The 20,366-nt window shown below is 40.5% G+C and overlaps 1 protein-coding gene across 7 annotated transcripts in view; it reads left to right on the top strand.

Annotated features, from left to right (window-relative positions):
- The first annotated feature begins 16,491 nt into the window (after positions 1–16,491).
- Positions 16,492–20,366, top strand: part of fam168a (family with sequence similarity 168 member A) — a 76,849-nt gene continuing 72,974 nt past the window's right edge. For all 7 annotated transcript variants that reach the window (XM_043692190.1, XM_043692189.1, XM_043692187.1 and 4 more), the window contains exon 1: positions 16,492–16,577. In XM_043692190.1, the coding sequence (XP_043548125.1) occupies positions 16,508–16,577 (70 nt within the window). In that variant the 5' untranslated portion in view covers positions 16,492–16,507. The remainder of the gene's footprint in view (positions 16,578–20,366) is intronic.

Here is a 20,366-nt window from a genome sequence, read left to right as displayed (position 1 = left end):
ATGATTACCCCAAAACCTTTTCCATTTAACACACAGTTGAGGAGGAGTTTTTTTTATGGTAGTGAATCTGTGGAATTCTTTACTGCAGAAGTCTGGATAGGCTGTTTAAGTATATCCAAGGCTAAGGTAGTCCGATTTCAGGTCATTAAAGTAATTGAGGGCTTTTGAATAAGGCAAGAAAGTGGAATTGTTCTGAAGAAGAGTCATAGTTTTGTTTCAAGAGTATTAGCTTTGTTTCTCTTTCTACAGATTCTGCCAGACCTGCTAAATTCCTCTGGCATTCTATTTGTTTCACATTTCCAGTCTGTGCAATATTTTGCTTTTATTTAAGGATTATCAGATTGACCATGATCTCATTGAATGACAGTGAATTTGATGTGTTGAATGATGTCTTCTGCAGCCAACAAAATACCTTTCTGAAGTTCAGTCACTGTTACAATGTTGGAAACATGCAGCTGTTTTTGCATGCACACACTCTCAGACAGTTATGTGATAATGACCAGGTCATCTGTATTTGTGCTGTTAATTGAATGATAAATATTAGCCGGGCCATGTAGGAAAGCTCCCTCACTCTTCAAAGTTATGCCAAGTGTCTTTTACGTCTGCCTGGGAGAGCCGGTGAGGCCTTGGCTTAAGCTCTTATTTGAAATTTTTTGTTGTTATTACATGTACCTAAGTACAATGAAAAGTTTTGTTTTGTTTTGTGTGCAATACAGGCAGATCATAGCATACAAGGACATACAGATCATAGGGTGTTTCGACAGCGAGGCATGGAAGATTACGGTTGCATGAGAGGTGCACAAAAACAAGATCAACGTTAGATTTCAAATTAGTGAGGTCCATTCAGCAGTCTAATAACAGCGGGAAAGATGACAATTCAGTGCAGCATTCCCTCAGTACGGCACTGGACCATCAGTCTTCGTTTTTGTTCTGACATCCTGCAGTGGAATTTGTACTTGATTGCTATATGCTTGCTTCTGATTGTAACCTTTTCTTTATAAATCGCTGCCACATTAAAATTGCTTCTAAATGTCTTCTGTAATTGCACCCTTATGATGGCGGCGATGCTGTATAGTTGGGGAACAGCTCCTGACTCGGTTTCCCAAATTGCTGTAGGTTTTGCTACTTTTTATAAATCTGAAGTATTGTATTAAAATGGAATAGAATGTTTGATCTTAAAATGGAAATTAAATATGCATGTTGAGAGGTTAATTACGTATTCAAATCTGTGATAATCTGACTCATCTTTACTTTGAAAAGTGTAAGTAATTTTATTAGCATTTAGTGCAAGCAATTTTGGAAAATATTATGAAGGTTTGGCCCCAGTTGGAAACCTTGTTTTAATTTAAGTTATATTGTATTCAGAAAAGATGCTGAGTTTTTGAGAGGGTATAGTGGAGGTTTATTAGAATGGTACTGGCGTGAAAAACTTCAGGTTTGTGAAGAGACCAGAGTAGCTGAAGTTATCCCTAGAGCAGAGTATGATAAGAAGTGTGATTATGAAGGGGTTTGATAGAGTAAATAGGGACAAACTGTTTCTACTGGGGAAATAGTCAGAAACTGCAGGACACAAGTTTAAGGTAATTGGCAAAAGAACCAAACACAATAGGGAAACAAAATTACAAAGATTGAATTAGGATTTGAAATGCACTAACTGTAACGGAGGTGGAAATAGATTCAGTAACTTTGCAAAGGAAATTGGATAAATACTTAATGGAGAAAATGAATCTCTTTGTTTCAGGAACCGAGCAAGAGGGTGGGACTACTAGGATAACTTTCACAGACTGAGCACGTGGCTCCGAGCTGAATGATGTACTCTGTGTGATTCTGATTGTGTTCAGTTATACGTATGCTACTGAATGGTTATTGTAAAGCTATATTGTATGTAGAATCATAGAGGGCTACATCATGGTAAAAGGACCATCGCAAATGTGTGCTGTTCAAAAAAGCATCACTTAACTTCAGATCCTGCTTTTCCAGTACTTGGCTCATGTCTTTGTATGCCATGGCATCACAGTATATATTTAAATACCTTTTGAGGGTTTCTGCCTCTACTGTCGTAATATTTACTATATCATGAATGCAGCATTGTTTCCATTAATTTATATCTACCTTGATTCAATGATACCATTAGAAAAAAATGAAGTCCTTGTATTGACATTATGCTACTTGGGAAAGTTTAATTTCATTTCTTGTCTGGGTTAACTGTTTGAATAAGGTTGCAGTGAAGGTTCTAGGTTGGCTGGATTGGAGCAAGGAAAATCTGCCTCATTGCACATTCCTTATCATCTTCTTCTCTAAAATGCCCCTATTTCCTAAGAACTTAATGTTTATTTGGGATTATATGTGTGGGGAATGCCCGCTGTTCCAGCATTGGCACCTTGAATGAAGAAAAGCAGTGGTGGAGTGGGAGACCTGTTAGTTTTACACTGTTAGTTTTTTACACCTGTTAGTTTTACACTTGATGCTTTGAAGAATCTAATCAAAATCTGAAATTTGCTTAGACCAGGAAATATCTATCTTTGAACTAGTGTGTCATTAGAAAGGAAATCTACATTTTTCAAGCAGATGTGATTAAGTTTGAATTGGAGAGACATCCTTTTTGCTCAAAAAAACTTAAATTCTAAAGGGCCGTTTGTCACTATCCACAGCAAGCATAATATGCATTTACTGCTAACCATGATTCTATCCTTTTGGCTTTACCCACTGTTTGAATCTTACAAATATTGAAACTTTAATCTCTATATTGCAGCTCATAGCCTTTGTGGATTTCATTTCAGTTTTCATTCTTTAATTCCTATCTTAGGACACATTGTACAATTATCCGTATTCACAGCTGTGTAGTGTTTTCATATTCCTGGTCTTCATGTGCAGTGGAATGCCTTTACGTTTCAACCAGATTTCTCATTCAACTGCTATGCAACAACTCTTGCCTGTACCGTTGCCCATCTCAATCCACCAATCTAATATAGTCATGTTATCTTCCGGAGTGATGGAATATGAGGAGAATTTATCAATAGCTGCCATCCTGCTGTTCAATACTGTCGTTAACACAGTGCATGCCCCTAAGAGTCCATCCACCTCAGCTCCTGCCCTTCCATTCATGTCGGAAAAATATCTGACCCAGCACATTTTATTACTCCCTCATCCTGGCTGCCCCTTGCCTTTTTGACCTCTTTCTTTCCTTTGGCTCTTCCCTTTTGACTATATCACACGCTTTTCTGTTTGATTCCAAATATCTCATTACCTTTTACATTGAATGCAGGCTTGCAGTTGGATGTATTAGTAGGCATGTTCTGACTACTTCTCAAGTACACATCAACAAAGGGTTTTTGTCTCTAAAGCAGGCTGGTTCAAAGCTGTGACATCCCTATTCTTACAGCGCTACTTCTGTAGCTGAAACAATTCTGCACTTTGGTACATTTTGATTCTACTGAAATGTCACCACAGGATGCTTATCAGTAACTGTCTGACAGTTCTCGTGTGTTGCAGTTATGAATTATTGTTTAATTTCTTGCATTGAACTTGGATGAGTCATCTGAAGTGCTTTTACTTGTAATCTGAAGTAGTATGCCAACTGCTCAGTGCTGTCAGATCTGACAGTAGAGTGGGAGATTGGTGGAGAAAACAAGTTACTTGAGCTAATTCTCATGGCCAAGGGCAATCATAACCTTGCATTCAAATAATAAATGTGCTCCTACAGTGTGAAGAATGATGGCCTTAGGTTTGTAACTTGCATTTTAAAGGAACATTTGCTTCAAGATTGAGTCTAACTTGAATTCGTTTTCGATTGTTTTCTTCATCAGGTCTCCTAGTCTTCATGCTTGTTAATGACTTGGATGTTGAAAGATCGTGGTTATGTATCAGACCTAATAATCCTGATACATAGTCTCCGTAAGCTTCAATGTTTTTGTGTGCTGTTCATTTGTGTGACGTTGATGGCGCTGACTGGCCTAGCATGTGGTTGACTTTGAGAAGGTGGTGTGAGTTGCTACCTTGAACTACTGCAATTCGTGTGCTGTTCACAGACCCACATGCTGTTAAGGGGGAATTTGGGAATTTTGTCCCAGTGACACTGAAGAAATGCCAATGTATTTCCAAGTCAGGATAGGGAGGGGCTTGGAGGGGAATTTGCAGGTGGTGGTGCTTCTGTGCTTGTTCTGCACTGGCATGGATAGAGGCTCAACTGACTGATAAGGTAGAGAATGGAGAAAAGGGAGTCTTTTCAGATGGCAGCTGGTGTCTACTGAGAGTCAGTGTTGAGACCACAACTATTCACATTATGCATTGACAATCTGGAGGAAGTAATTGAGGGCATTGTTGTGAACTTTTCAGATGACACAGGCAGGTAGTGTTGAGAAAGTGAGAAGGCTGCAGAAGGACTTGGGCTAGGAGTGTGGGCAAACAAGTGCAGATGAAGTACAATGTGGGACAGCAAGAGGTTATGCACTTTGGTAGGAAGAATAGAGGTGTAGGCTATTTTCTAAATGGAAAGGCTTCAGAAATCTGAAGCACAAAAGGACTTGGTAGTCCTTGTTCAGTATTCTCTTAAGGTTAAGATGCAAGTTCAATTGGTAGTTAGGCAAATGCAATGTTGGCATTCATTTCAAGAGGACTAGAATGCAAGAGCCCACATTTGGAATATTGTGAGCAGTTTTGGTCTCCATATCTAAGGAAGGAAGTGCAGGGGAACCTCGATTATCCGAATAAGATGGGCGGACACTATTTCGTTCAGAGATTTGATTGTTCGGTTAATCGATTCAATGTCTTTCCTCTGGGCCTCGGAGTTTTCTATTAAGTCTACTCCCCGTTCAGGAGACTAGTAGCAGTAGACCGTGTGCGAGGATCCCGTCCAACACTGCACCCTTGCCTGCTCCCCTACCTGCCCCCAAACCCCATCCAACACCATCTGCCGTTGTCCAACTCTGCCCGCCCCCCCCCCCCCCCCATACCCTTTGGATAATGAGCCTGCTCCCCCTGCCTGCCCCCCAAGCCCCATCCAGCACAGCCCCCCTCGCCCCTCACAACACTATTGCTACTGCCTTTTTGGGGGGGGGGGGATCTCCAAATAACGCCTGCGCACATATGTGTACACACACCTTTTTTACTGCAGCTTTTTGACAGGTCCATCTTCGTCCTGTACAGGACAATGTTAGAGAGATTATCTGGGAAAGGGGGGTTTAGGGTACACACCTGTGTAGAACTCTAGAGAAAGTGTGGGGAGAGAGAGAGGATGAGAGGTCAGTCATTTAGAGATAGTGCCTGTGCTCCCACCAGTCAAGGACTGTTCTCGGCAGCACTTTTAATCACTGTAAACAAAATACACAATCAGTGTTGAGACACACATCTTTGATGTAATGTTTCTGTAGGAACCTCGATCTCCTGTGGATAATCTGATGTTCAGATAATTGGTATTCGGATAATAGAGGTCCACAGCAGATTTACATGACTGATCTAGTGGATGAAGGATTTGTGATATGAGTGGTTGAGGACTCTGGGTCTATACTCAATGGAAATTAGAGGATGGGTGGGTATCTGATTTGAAACTTACCGAATACTGAGGGGCTTGGATAGAGTGGACGTAGAGAAGACGTTTCCATTAGTAGAGGAGACTAGGACCCTAGGCCACAGGGTCTCAGACTGAAGGGATGATCCTATAGAACTGAGATAAGGAGGAATTTCTTCAGGCTGAGGGTGGTGAATCTGTGGAACACTGCTGTAAAAGGCTGTGGACGCCATGTTATTGAGTGTATTTAAGACCGAGGTTCTTGATTTAGTAAGGGGTTATCAAGGTTGTGGAGAAGGCAGGAGAATGAGGTGAAGAAACATATCAGTCATGATTAAATGGTGGAGCAGACTTGATTGGCCAAATGGCCTCAGTCTGTTCCTCTGACTTATGATCTCATCCTTCTAGCTGGTAGTCGTCATGAGTTTGGAAAGTCCTGCCTAATGATCTTTGGTAAGTGTCTGCAGTGTATCTTACAGATGGTTCTTATTTCTGGCTAATGAATGTCTGTGGTGGAGAGATTAGATGTTTCTCAATGTAGCACCAATCCCATAGGCTGCTTTTTTCCTGGTTAATATCAAGCCAATTGAGTGTTGTTGAAGCTGCACTCAACCAGGTAAGTGAGAAATATTCTATCACACTCCGAACATGCCTTTTGGATAGTAGACAGGCTTTGGGATGGCAGGAGGTAAGTTACTTGCTGCAGTATTCCTAATGTCTGACCTGCTGTTGTAGTCACTATATTTATATAGTGAATCCAGTTCAGTAACTAGTCATTGGTAAGCCCCCAGGATATTGATAATGGGTATTCAGTAATGGCGATACCTTTGAATATCAGAAGGTGGTAGTTAGATTGTCTCTTATTGAAGATGGTCATTGTGTAACATTGGTTTGGCACAAATGTTACTTGCCATCTGTCACCTCAAGTCTGAATATTGTCCAGCTTTTGCTGCACTTGGATGTGCACTGCTTCACTTTCTAATGAGATAAATGGTACTGAGCATTACGTAATCATTAACGAACATCCCCACTCCTGACCTATGGTGGACGAAAGGTCTTTGAAGCAATTGAAAATTGTTGGATCTAAGGCACTGTAGGAGTGACCTGAAGAACTCCTGCAAAGTCAAATGTGACCCGTTTAGTGCTGTGATAGTGCTACACAATGTTATTCACAATTTGAAGATGGACTTAATCTCCATAAGGACACTGTATTGGTAACACTGACCACCACAGTCATGGATTAATGCATCTGCACCAGGCAGTTTGATGAGGATGAGGTAAAGATGAAAGGTCCCAAACTGAAACATCAACTCTCCTGCTCTTTTGCTGCTTGACCCGCTGTACTTTTTCCAGCTCCAAACTTTATTGACTGACTTTCCAGCATCTGCAGTCCTCACTCTTTCCAGCAGGATTAGATAAAGTATATTTTTCCTCTTGTAGGTTTCCCCCACCACTTCCTGCACACCCAGTCTAGCAGCAATGTTCTTATGGGCTTGCCCTGATCAAGCTGTAGAGCTGTTGTCAAACCATGCTTTGTGGGAATGAAAATCCCCCATAAGACTACTTTTTGCATCCTTGCCATCCTCTGTGCCTCCTCAGAGTTTTGCTAAACATCAGGGAGAGCTAATTAATCAGCTGATGAAGGACAGTATGTGGTAATCAAGAAGTTTCCTTGCCCATATTTGACCTGATGCAGTGAAACTTCATAGTGTCTGGAGTTAGTGTTGAGTCTGCCAGGGCAGCTCGCTCCCACTGTAGACACTAGTGTGCTGCCACTTCTGGGTCTGTACTACCCATGTGAGAGGACATATTCAGGGATAATGGTGTCTGGGACATTGTCTGTAATTTCAAATTCATCATGGAAACCAAGGAATTTAAAATCCGTTAATTAAGTTTGGAGTAAGGAACTTATACCAGTAAATAGTAGCTACCCACTTTGTGTTTTAAAATTGCAGACAAATAACCACCTGGTTTGCTGATTGTTTTAAGGGAAGATATTTGCTGTCCTTGCCTGGTCTGGCTTTATGCTATGTGTTTACAAAGTGGTCAACTCATAACTGCCCTATGAATGGCCTAGCAAGCCAATCAATGATATCAAATCACTTGAGTCCCAGGCTCATCTATTGCTCTCCTTGATTATGCCCTATTTCACTGACAGGGCAGACCCATCAGTGGTACAGTGATGATTGAGATGGAATTGCCCTGGGAGTCACAATAATGATTTTGTACTCCAAGAAGCCTCATGGCATCAGATCAAACGTCGGCAAGAAATCTTCCTCCTGATTACCACCTGCAGTCTTCCTTACCTGATAAATCAGTGCTCCATATTGAACACCATTTGTTATAATCACTGAGGATAGCAGTGACACAAGAATACATTCTTTCTGAATGTTTCAATGTCCAATGCTAAGAGTTATTTGGCAGTGCTACAATGAATTGACCTGGCTGCGTCCTGAAAGATATATCTGCCAGACTGGGCCCATGACAGGGTGTGAGGTGGGAAAAACCTACCCGACTACTACTACAGTAGTCTACATGTCATAGATTGGGAAGCTTGACCACTTCTTTATTCTTTTGAAGACCAAGTCCCATCTTCATACTAAGGACACCTTCCATCATATGTATCGCTTTCACTATGCTAAATGACATAGTTTCAGAACAGATTTTAATAGCTCAAAACCGGACATCCATGTGGTACTGAGAAAGATCAACAACAGAGCTGTATTATTTACACCCTCGTGGCATAATCTTCACTTCATTGCTGTGAAGTTGTGGGATAATAGACTTGGAGTAGGAGTATGCAATTTTACACCTACTTGACTATTCAGTAAGGTCATGTTTGATCTGGGTGTGGTCTTTACGCCACTTTCTTGCCTTCTTTCATAACCCTCAATTCCTTTTCTTTAAAAATCCACCTCTAACTCTGCTTTGAATAAATTCAGTGACCCAGCTTCCACTGTGTCCTGGAGAAGAGAATTTCACGGGCTAAGTGTCTGGGGGGCAAAAAAAACCTCACCTCTATCTTAAAATCCAGGATCTCTTTCTCTTAAACTGGACCCTATTTTTATTTCATACAAGGGAAAATGTCTTCTGAGAGGTTGACAGATGGGATTCTCAGAATCTTTTGTTTCAATAGGATCACTTCTCATTCGTCTAAATTTCAATGGTAAAGACCCAACATGTTCAACCTTTTTTCATAAGGAAACGTTCCATTCTAGGCATGAACCAAGTGAATGTTTTCTGCAGGCAGAATGAAGTTATATCCCTGTTCAAATAAATAGATAGAAATTGTACACAGTATTGCAGATATTGTCTCACCAAGGTTCTGTACAGCTGCAGAACAATTTCTGTACTCTTTAATTCCATTTTCCTTGCATCAAACACCAACACATTACTTTCCTTATAAATAGCATGCTATCTCCAACCTAGTTCCTTCTGTAACACAGAGTTTGCAACCTCTTCCCATTTAAATAGTGTCATGCTTTTCTGTTTGTTCTGCCAAAATGGACAAGTTCACATTTCCTGCAAATTAATATTTTATTTGCAAGCTCACTCTCTCAACCTGTCCATATCCCTTTTGAAGACATTCAAACTCCGTGTGACAACTTGCCTATCTTAATGTATCAGCGCACTTCTATATCATGCATTTTGTCTACACGTCCAAGTTATTGACACAGATTTTGAATAATTGAGGCCCCTGCACTGATTCTTGAAGTACTCTACTCGTTACAGTTTGCCATCTGAAAAAAATGCCCTTTTATTCCTCCTCTCTGCTTCAGTTAGCTAACCAGTGTTTTGATCCGTGCGAGTATGTTACCATAAACACCATGAGTCCTTATTGGGTTTAGTAATATTTTGGATGGCATATTGTCAAGTGCCTTTTTAGAAATCCAAATGCACAACATGCACAGATTTTCCTTCATCCACTCAACAGAAAAAAAAAACAAAGAACTGGATGCTGGAAATCTGAATCAAAAACAGAAATTACTGCAGAAACTCAGCAGGTCCGGTCATATCAGAACTCCATTCTTTCTGAAGAAAGGTCACTGGAGCGTGAACTCTGCTTTCTCTCCACAAATGCTGCCTAACCTCCTGAGTTTCTTTAGCAATTTCTGTTTCTGTCCCCTTCATCCACCTTGTTTGTTCCTTCATCAAAAAACTTTAAGCATGTTTTCAACATCTTTCCCTTTTACAGAACTATGTTGATACAGCCTGATCTCAGTATGATCATCTACGTATCCTGCTGTAGCCACCTTAATAATGGATTCTCCCAGTTTCCCCATGATAGATGTTTACCTAACTGGCTGATGGCTTCCTCCTTTGTCTCCTTTTCATGAAAAATGTTAGTTTTCTGATCTGCCGAGGTCCTTTCAGATTTGAAGGAATTCTGCAGCCACTTCTTTTAAGATCCTTAATGTATTTATCTAGTCATTGAACTTGACATACTTTAGATCTAATAGTTTTCCCCAGCACCTTTCTCTCCTGACAGTGGAGATTGTTTTATGATTCTCTTATCAATTTCACCTCTTGATTCCCAAAAACTTTGGGACGTTTTTCTAAATCTTCTACAGTGGAGACAGATTGTCTTAATTTCTTTCATTTCCATTGTCTATTCTCCACACAAAGAGGACCAACACCAGCTTTAGTCACACTTTTCCCATTGAAATACTTGCAGAACTGTTTGTTAGCTGCTCTTTTATGACTAGAAAGTTTTCTCTCATTTTATTTTCTCTCTCATGGCATATTATAATTGTCCTTAAAATCTGACAGTCTTCTGACCTACCACTAATCTTTGCAGATTTTTACTTTGGTTGCATTTCTTATTTAGCCACTATTTTCCAGTGTTTCTTTTTCACTGGGAAAAATAGTTGTCATTTTAAAAGCCTTTCACTGCTATTTTATCTTTTAACTTAATTTTCCAGCTTGCTGTAGCTGACCCTGCCTTTATACTGTTGTATGGTAGTCCTACTGTAACACTGTAGTTGCATTCCAGCAAAACCTTGTTTAATAGAAATAATGGGGCCTGTGGGAAAAGTGGGGTTAGGCACAGACCTGCAAAGAATATCACTCACGATCGCTTAAACATTACCCAAAAGTATAGAACAGCCTGAATAAAGTTTGAAATCCTATTTATTAACGAAACAAAATTAAAATTAACACAGTAAATTTAAAAATATGTAAGAAAGCTACGCTCCATACAGTACCTCTCACACCTGCTCTGGTGGCAGCTGATATCGATGCAAGCACAGAATGGCACACAGACCAGTACCGACATTGCACATGCACAGAATGGTGCGGACAACAGCGCATGTGCAGTATGAAGCAGGTGAGCCAGTCCCCGCTGGAATCTCACTTTTGCGAACGGAGGTAAGTGTTCTCGAAAATATAGTTCCTAATTCTTCAGTGATGTTGTAGCTAAATCGCACTGCTGAAATGTGTGTTATCCCAGAACTACCTGTACTTGTGTTTTAAACCTAACATAAAAGATAAGTTTTACCAAACCTTTCCCCTTTATTGAACCATGTTCAGTAACATGATGACATCTCAAGTGATGCAGCATCTACTCAAAATTGGACTTGTCAGCGTAGAATTTTGTGTTGTAGTCTCTAGAGACTCCAAACCTTTCCCTTCACTGAGCCATGTTCAATAACTGCCTAGAGGCTCTTTTACCATATCATTGGTTAATATTGTCTCGTTCATTCAGAGGTCTAGAACAGTCTGATGCCTGGTTGCCTCTCAGAATAATGGTCTAAGAAATTGACCTAGATGCACTCTATTAGCTAATTTTCTGGGCTACCTTTGCTGACCTGGTTCAACCCAATCTGCATATTGATTATCGTCTGCAATGATTATTGTGGTACCTTTATTATATGCTCAGTTTATTTCTTTTTGTACACGTTCTTAATGTAACTATCTTTGGGGCTATACACTGCTCCCACAGGTGACCTCTACCTTTTGTTTTTTTTCTTTCTACCTATATTGATTTTGTATCTTGCTCTTTGAAAATGTGTCACTCTCACTACTGTATGAATTATATCCTCAGTTTCCATTATCTTTTCCTGATCAGATCAAAAATGTGATCAAAGCTCTGTAGTTCTGCCACATCAAGTTGTGGACAGTGGTGGACAGTTCCATGAACTTAACCATCCTCAATGATGATGGAGCGTTCAACACCGTGATGATAAGGATGAAGCATTTGTAACTATCTTTGATCAGGAATGCTGTGTGGATAAACCATCTCTGCTGCCTTTTGAAATAATTCGCTCAGCTGTTGAAAGCAGCTGAGCAAATGGGATACAATCAAGGCAATGGGCCCAACAAAATCCTGGCTATACTGCTGACAACTTGTGCTCCGGAACTAATTGCACGTCTAGCCAAGTTTGTCTAATGCAGCCACATTTAAGCCACTTGTATTTATCTTACAAATTGAAAAATTGCCCGGTTATGCCCTTTTGACAAAGCTACTGCGTCATCAAATCTACTCCCAATCATCAAAATAGTGAAAGATATTTTCATCAGATGGCACCTAATCTTCAGTAACTTGGACAAAGATTCATATTGACTTTCATCCAGGCCATCCATCTCCAACCTCATTGCAAACTTGGTCTGAACATGGACCCAAATTTCAATTCCAGAGATGAGTGAGATTGATTACACTCAATATTAAAGCAGCCCATTACCATCTATGGCATCAGCAAGCTTAATAAAATTAAAGTCAGTGTACATTAGGGGGTTGTTCCACTTGGCTGGAGTCTTACTTAGCTTGATGCACATGTGAGATGATTGATCTCCAACAACCAGACCTTGCAGCAAAGATTCATTGGGGCAGCATTAACCAGATAATCTGTTTTAATAACTTGGTTGATTATTTCTCAGGGATAGCTCTCTTACTCTTTCCTCATCTGGGAGGGCAGGTGAAACCTTGGTTTAATGTTCCACCAGAAAGGTCACATCTAAAATGATGCAGCATCACTCAGAATTGAAGTCGTCAACCTAGATTTTCCTACTCACGCCTGTAGGGTGGTGCTTGAACCCATAAAGTTAAATCCGAGGCAAGAGCTTTACCAACTGAGCCATGGACATCTCATCAGACCAGAAGAGGGGAAGTGTGATATTCAGTACTAGTATAGCTGTGCAAATAATGAAACAGTCCGTGCATGCAACATGATTTGGACAGTGTTTGGCGTGAAGGCCAGGCAGCATCCGAGGAGCAAGAGAATTGACATTTCGGGCATAAGCCCTTCTTCAGGAATGAAGAAGGGCTTATGCCCGAAACATCGATTCTCCTGCTCCTCAGATGCTGCCTGGCCTGCTCTGTTTTTCCAGCACCACATTTTTCAACTCTGGTCTCCAGCATCTGCAGTCCTCACTTTCTCCCAGTGTTTGGCGTGGGCTATTAAGTGGTTAGAAACGTCTTGCACCTGCATGGTTACACTGAACATCTTAAATGAGAACCTAAACAGTCCTCGTTGTCATTTAAAGCATTCTTTTTGTTGAATCCTCCATCATCCATGTCAAATATCACCATTGCCCATAATCATAACTGGACCAGCCACATGTACACAATGTGGGTGCTAGAGCAAGTCAGGGTATTCTGCAGCAAAAAATGCCTCCTAAGTCCTCAGAGACTTGAGCATGTAATATAAGCTGATGTTTTAAATATACCAAGTTGTTGCTCATACTGCTTCCTTTTCTGGTCCCTTATGGCAGACAGTTCTACCCTCTTCAGTGATGACCCCTTCTTGCTCACATTTACTACTATCATTTCTCACAAAACAGCTATCAGCACTCCATTCTTGCAAACTACTGCTCCATCTCTAATTCCCTCAAATCTTTGTGCTTTTTCCTCCAAAATTTGCCACTTTTTCATGGAATTTCAGGTTTAAATTCCTCCGATCAGGTTTCTGCTGCTCTACAGTACTGAGATGACTCTTATCAAAATCTCCTTTGCAATTAACTTTTGCAATTATCCCTACACTCCAGTGTCTTTCCAGCATCTCTAGTTGGGTGATACTGTACTCAACTGATTCCAAACAATTACCTGTTGTGACTTCTCTTCCTGCTTCCACACCATTTCCTCTGGACTCACTCCGGCCTCTTCATGTTTCTCATCTATATTTTGCCTCATGGTGCCACTGCCCCCAAAATAAATTAGTTTCTACATGTAAGTTGTTAACGCATTGAGAAAGGAATGAGTGAAGACCACCCTGTCCAGTCTTGAATAATAACAGAAAGTGCTGGAGAATCTCAATAGGTCTGGCGCCATCTATAGAGAGAGCAAGTGAGAAAATGTGTCGAATCACAAGAGTCTCCTATGGAATTGAACAGGACTGGAAAATGATGGTGCACTGTACTTACATTGTTGACAGTGGGTGGAGAAGTAAGTGGATGGTGTGGGTGCCTAGAGCAAAAGATAAAGGAAGTGCTAATTGCAGTAAAGGAGTGATCTTGATGCAAATTAGATATTAATGATGACTGCAGATAATTGAAAATAAGTTATCTTTGCTGAGAGCAAACCTATGCAAACAAGAAATGGACAGGAGGAGGATGAGGGTGAAGAATTGTGATTAAAGTAGAGGACAGTGTTCATGCTGTAAAGGTGGTGAACACAATTGCTGAACTCTGAAAATTAAGTGCTTAGGCAGTAAATGAGGTGTCATTCCTTCAACTGCATTGGGCTACGCTGGAAAATCATGGCTAATCTGTGGTGGAAGTATTAACATGGGGAGAAAGACAATGTATTGAATGTCAGGAAAGTCAGGGTCATTCCTGATATATGGATAAAGTGGAGTTAGTCTACAAAGTGGTCACCAGGTCTATGCTTACTGTTGCTAGTGTACAAAAGTGATTACAGTAGATTAAATTGAAAGACTTACAATAACGACTTCACCTTGAAGGTATATTTAGGGCCCTGGTTAATGAGGAGGGAAGAGGTAAAAGGGTATGTGTTACACCTTATGTAATTGATCGGGTAGTACTCTGGGGGTAAAGTCACCAGAGTACTATCAGACTATAGGCTGCATTCATTAGAAACAAATGGTGGTGGTTTAACCTGAGCTTTGCTATGCCTCAGATGAGGGGAGAGGTGGAGAAAGAGGATCATTCATGGCAACCTCAACCAGTATTGCAATTAAAACTTCATTGTTGGTTTCACTTTGCATTGCAAATCACCTGTCCAGTCAACTGAGCTTCCCAATTATTCCCTGCTTCCTTTTTATTGTCAGCTAACTCTCTCTTCTCCCAAGCAAACTGAGTAATATGTTCCTTTCTTAGAAGTGTTGGCATAGCCAGTCTGTGATATTTGAGTTATATGAATAATTCAAAGCATGGTGGTACCCATCTTGCAAGACAGTAGTACTGATTTGAGGGGATAAAAGACTGTGCTCGCTGTTACATAATCAGGAATCCAAACTGTAGAGTGTTTTGTAGTGCACCAAGCTCCTACTGTGTACAATTCTAATACTCGTAAGTTGGTAATGATAGGCTGAAAAGCCCCAGTGTGTTGTGCAGCTGAGGTGGAAACAGAGTTTTATCTGATCACTTGCCCAGCACTGCTGACGTTTCATTGTGTTCAGACCTCTCCTTCTGAGAAATTAACCATATAGACAAAACCCATTAGAGCCAGAGGCTCCTGGACTTGTCATTTACAGCTCCCCTGGACAGTTTGACATTGTGGTTTTTTTCCCCAGCTGCCTGGTGCCATTATGGTTTTCATTTAGTCTGTTGCTTTCTGTCGTATCACTGCCTTTCCCATTTGTTCTTTCCTCTCTTTCGTCGACCCTACTTTCCTTGAACTTAAAAATTGAAGTTATACAAAATCATAAGCATGACCTTTGTAAGCAAAATGAATTTAAAATTTGGCATTCTTGCACTGGTCCTGATAAGTATAAAGTGAATAGCTTCAATGTCGTGTCTTTTTTCTCTGAAGTACTCTGGTTCTGCACTACCAAGTGACTATTTCCTTAAAATGTTAATTCTGTTTCCCTCTGCAGACTTGTTGTTTATTTCCAGCATTATCTGTACTGATATTGGCCAGTCCTTTTTAGATGTTGTGAGGGACAGCAGGAAGTGAGAGAAATATAGGTTTCTTTCCCTTTGTCTAAGTGGTGAAGTGTGGTCCTTCTCAAATATTGGATTTTAAGCCTCAAAATTGGGATGGATTGGGCTTGGAATCTGGATTATAACCAGAGATCATAGGCATTCATGTTGGAGGGTAAGAGTCAGGGCCAGAGCCAGAGTCTCATATTCTGTTTACACCCAAGTCAAAGGCACCAATTTCTACCTTCAATCCTTATACGGTTGTAATAGAGGTTTGCAGTAGAGAAAAAGATCCTTTGATCCGTCATGTCTGCACTGTTCAAAAGCAACCAACTAACTTGTTTATTTTCATTTTCCAGCGCTTGACAATATACACAGTGATTTTTATTCTGATAAAACTAAAACTTGGCTTGATGCCATGCTACAGTTGAACTTGATGTGTGCATACCTGTGTGATTCATTTTGGGCTTTTGGCTCAGTCTTTATAGGAAGATAGAGTTTGGAGGCAGATATCTTTCTGTATAACTCAAAGAATAACATTGATAGTATGGAATTATCATCTCGATCATCTTTACTAAGGATATTAGACTATTTTGCAGTGGACAAGTGTGGAGCTTTAACAATCCTGGTGAATTTCTGTTCATGATTTAATCGGATTTTCATATTTGCTCATGTAATTAAGCTTCAGTTCTGGAAATAACTGAAAAAGTTATGTGTATGCATTCTCTACTTAAAAAGCCGGGTTGTGCATTTTTGAATGGTTAGCCCCCTTACTAGTTGGTGCTTTATTGCCTTTTTAAAAAAAACTCTTGCATGACTGTGTTAACATCCAGGATGTGGCTGGTTACTGTTTATATCAACAAATGGAAAACAACACCTTCTGCACAACAATCATTGCTGTAACAAAAGTGTATACTTTATCTAAATATTATTCTCTTTTCTCAGAGTTCCTAGTCTTCCATCATGAACCCTGTTTACAGCCCCGTTCAACCTGGGACTCCTTATGGAAATCCTAAAAACATGGCTTACACAGGTAAATCTGCTTTATTTTATTTGGCATGTCCATTTGATTAAAGGAGGCATCAATCTTCGATGGTAATCCATTCTGAAAAAAAATGTTTAAACTAAATAATTTTGCATACACAAACTTGTGATAAAAATCTGGAGAGTGGAGATTTAGCAATTAAGCATATGCCCTTTTACTCAGATGTGTTATCAACGCGAGTTCTATTGTAGTTCCACCTTAAAAGTATTTTAAGCCAGCAATTTGGCTTAATTCTTGAAAATTTATTTCATATGTGCCTACCAGATTTGTGACATCATATTACTTTGCAATGAATGGATCACTAAACTCAACACCAAACTACAACTGCTTCCTTAGCCTCGTGAATGCTAACCTGTGCTGATTCCCCAAAGAGTAATTAGATTCAGTATTTTATTATTGGATTTTTCTCTCCATTCATTCGTGGGATGTGCGAATCACTAGCTGGTGGCAGTGGTTATTACCCATCCTGTTGCCCTTGAAAAGGTGGTGGTGGTGACCTGCTGCAGTTGAGCTGCTGCAGTTGAGCTGTAAGTGGATCCACAATTGCTGTTATGAATGATTGCTGTGTGGTGCGACATAGTTTTGAATTTTATTTATTGACTCATCATTGAAGAATGCCAGGTGACTTATTGTGCCAGTGCTGGTCAACCAAGATCTGACAATATTGCACTGAATCCCACTTTGTACCTCTTGGCCTATAGCCCTGGAGGCTATAGCGATGCAATTGAATGCCTAAATACTGCATAAACATTGAGAGTTCAACCACTCTTTCAGGTAATGAGTTCCATACTCCAACTAACCCCTGGGTGAAAAGAACAGTAAGAATATAATGCAGTAGTAATGTGTTTCTCTGGGATAGAAGTGGTTCAAGTTCCGTCTGTTCCAGAAGTGTTGTCATAACAAGTCTGAACACGTTGATTAAAATGTTTAAACTTGAGAAATGAAGCTGACCCTTCAGGTCCTTATGCCAATTTCAACATTCAATGCAATCAAGGCTGATCATAGAATCCCTTCAGTATGGGAGCAGACCATTTGCCTATCAAGTGCACACCAACACTCCGAACAGCATCGCTCCCAGATCCCCTACCCTAACTCTGTAACCCTGTATTCCCCATGGTTAACCCACCTAATCTACATATCCCTGGACACTATGGACAATTTACCTAACCTGCAGATCTTTGGACTGTGGAAGGAAACCAGAGCACCCAGTGGAAATGCACGCAGACATTGAGAATGTGTAAACTACACGCAGACAGAGGCCCGAGGGTGGAATTGAACCTAGCCACCGTGCCCAGTTTAGGTTTGGAATGCACTGCTTGGAAGTGATGTCACAGTCTAAGGATATGAGGTAAACAATTTAGGATTGAAGAGGAATTTCTTCATCCAGAAAGTGGTGTGTCTGTGGAATTTCCTACCACAGAAAGCAATCAATGACAAAACATTATATGATTTCAAGAAAAAGTTGGATATAACATTTGGGACTAAAGAGAATCAATGGATATGGGGGAAGAAAAGCAGGAACAGGCTATTGAGTTGATGATTGGCCATAATCATCATTAATGGCAGAGCAGTTTCGAAGGGCCTAATGGCCTACTCCTGTCCCTATTTTCTATGTTTGTCTAATGGGGTAGATTCAATTGAGGTATTCAAGGGGGTATAGATACTTAAATTGAACGAATGTGCAAAATAATGCCAAAAGACAGGATAATGGCAGTATGTTGTGAGGCTCATTTAGAGGACCAATTCAGCATGATGGGCTGAATGGTCTCCTGCACCAGTGATTCTGAATCTACCCTCTAAAATGCTTCAGAATGATATTTAATGTGTTAATAAGGTTACTACTTATTCTTCTAAACTGCAGAGAGTAGAGATCCAAATTATTCAATCTCCTCTTATCAGACCACCACATCATCCCTTGAACCAATTTAGGGAATCTTTGCTGTATTGCCTCTGAAATAACTGTAAAAACCATCTTTACTTTTTAAAACTAAAACAATAGGCAGATGTACTGATTTTAAACCAAGGAATTTGTGGAAGATGATGTTGCACTTTTTAAAAATAAAATTGCTGGGGGGAATCTAAGATGGCAGCGACCTGAGAAGATCACACTGCAGAGCTTCGCATCGCAGCAGGAGCAGGACGGTCCTTTAACCCACCCAACTCAGGTCATCAGGATTTCATGGGGTGTTGGAAAGATTGTGGAGCCCCAAGAAACATTTAAAAATTGACTTGCCTGTATTTTCAGCTGGCCAGAAATGACTAAAAAAGAAGGAGCATCTGAGGCTGGGCTTGCAGCTCAGCCTGCAGCAGCCTCTGAGCCGATTACTCTCCAGGACCTGGTGAACCAGCTCTCGAAATCTCGAGAGATGTTGGGGAAACAGATTGAAGAGAAGCTGGCTCCAGTTTCTCATGCTGCAGAAGCATGAGCAGCAGCTGGGAGACCTGGAGAAGAGGACGGATGAGGTGGAGCACAGGGTCACAGTGGTGGAAGCTGATGCCAGTTCATTCAAGGAAGAGATCCAAGTCCTGAAGACGCAGGTTCGAAATTTGCATGACCAAGTGGATGATCTTAAAAACAGGGGCAGGAGAAAAAAAACTTGGATCATCGGTCTGCCTGAGAGTAAGGAAGGTGAGCAGCCTGCGGAATTTGTTGAAGATTGGCTTCCGAAATTCCTTGACTTGGAGACTGGCATGAGAGGATTGAAGATAGAGAGGGCTCACCAGGTCGCAGCACGGAGGTCGGGTCTGGGTCAACGCCCTCATCCTTTCTGAAGGAGCTTGGGATTCAGTGCTCCCTGAGATATCCGGCAGTGCTTCGGATCACCTTAGATGGATCCATGCATCTCTTTGACACATCAGAGAAGGCAAGAGACTTTGTGGACAAACTAACCTAATTTAAACAATTGTAGTATGTATAAATATTGTTGCTTGGGTATGCGTTTATCATTCTGCAAAAGAAATGGAGGAAATCCGCTTGGAGCTTTGTTTTCCCCCTTTTTTTCCCTCGGTTGATAATAATTTGGTTCAAACTATGTCTGGCGGTGGTTAAGATGTACATTTTAAATTTCTAAGTTAGGACATACCAAAGGATGGGTGGGGTATTTATTCCCCCTTTTTTATAAAATAATGTTTTTTTTATTCATATTGATATTCTATGGGGTGTTTATTCTTTTTAGCTTGAGCTTGCGATGCGGCTCTAGCTGGGAGAAGTGAAGGTGGTTTAGATGGCTAGATGCCTATTTATGGACAGTTCGGGACGAGTAGTTGCTCCCTCCGGCAGGGGGTGAGTTCTCCCTACTCGGTGCTATTGGCGCTTTATATGTTGGTTTGTTTTCTGGTTTTTGTGTTTTTTTTATTTTTAATCATTTTGTATGTTTGTTAAATGTAGTGGTTTTAGTTTATGTAGTTTTTTTATATTTGGTGGACCATGCAACACTAAGACTCAGCAATTTGTGGTTTGGGTTCCTCCTCTCTGGAATTTAAATGTAATTGTGGAAGATTATGGCTAATGATTTAATTAAATGGTGTACCTGGAATATCAAGGAAAGTCACTCACCAGTTAAGAGGAAGAAGGTACTCTTGAATCTTAGAAAGGAGAAGCTGGATATTGCTTTGTTACAGGAGACACATTTGGATGATAAGGAGCATCTGAAATTACAGCAGAATGGCTTTGACCGAGTTTATTTTTCATCATTTAATACCAGAAGTAGGGAAGTGGCTATATTGGTGAGGAAAAGTCTCTCATTTAAATTGTTGAAATGTGTTAAAGACACATAC

The sequence above is a fragment of the Chiloscyllium plagiosum genome, chromosome 6 (genome assembly GCF_004010195.1).
Source record: "Chiloscyllium plagiosum isolate BGI_BamShark_2017 chromosome 6, ASM401019v2, whole genome shotgun sequence".
Lineage (NCBI taxonomy): Eukaryota > Metazoa > Chordata > Chondrichthyes > Orectolobiformes > Hemiscylliidae > Chiloscyllium > Chiloscyllium plagiosum.
This window is presented reverse-complemented; position numbering and strand designations above follow the sequence as displayed.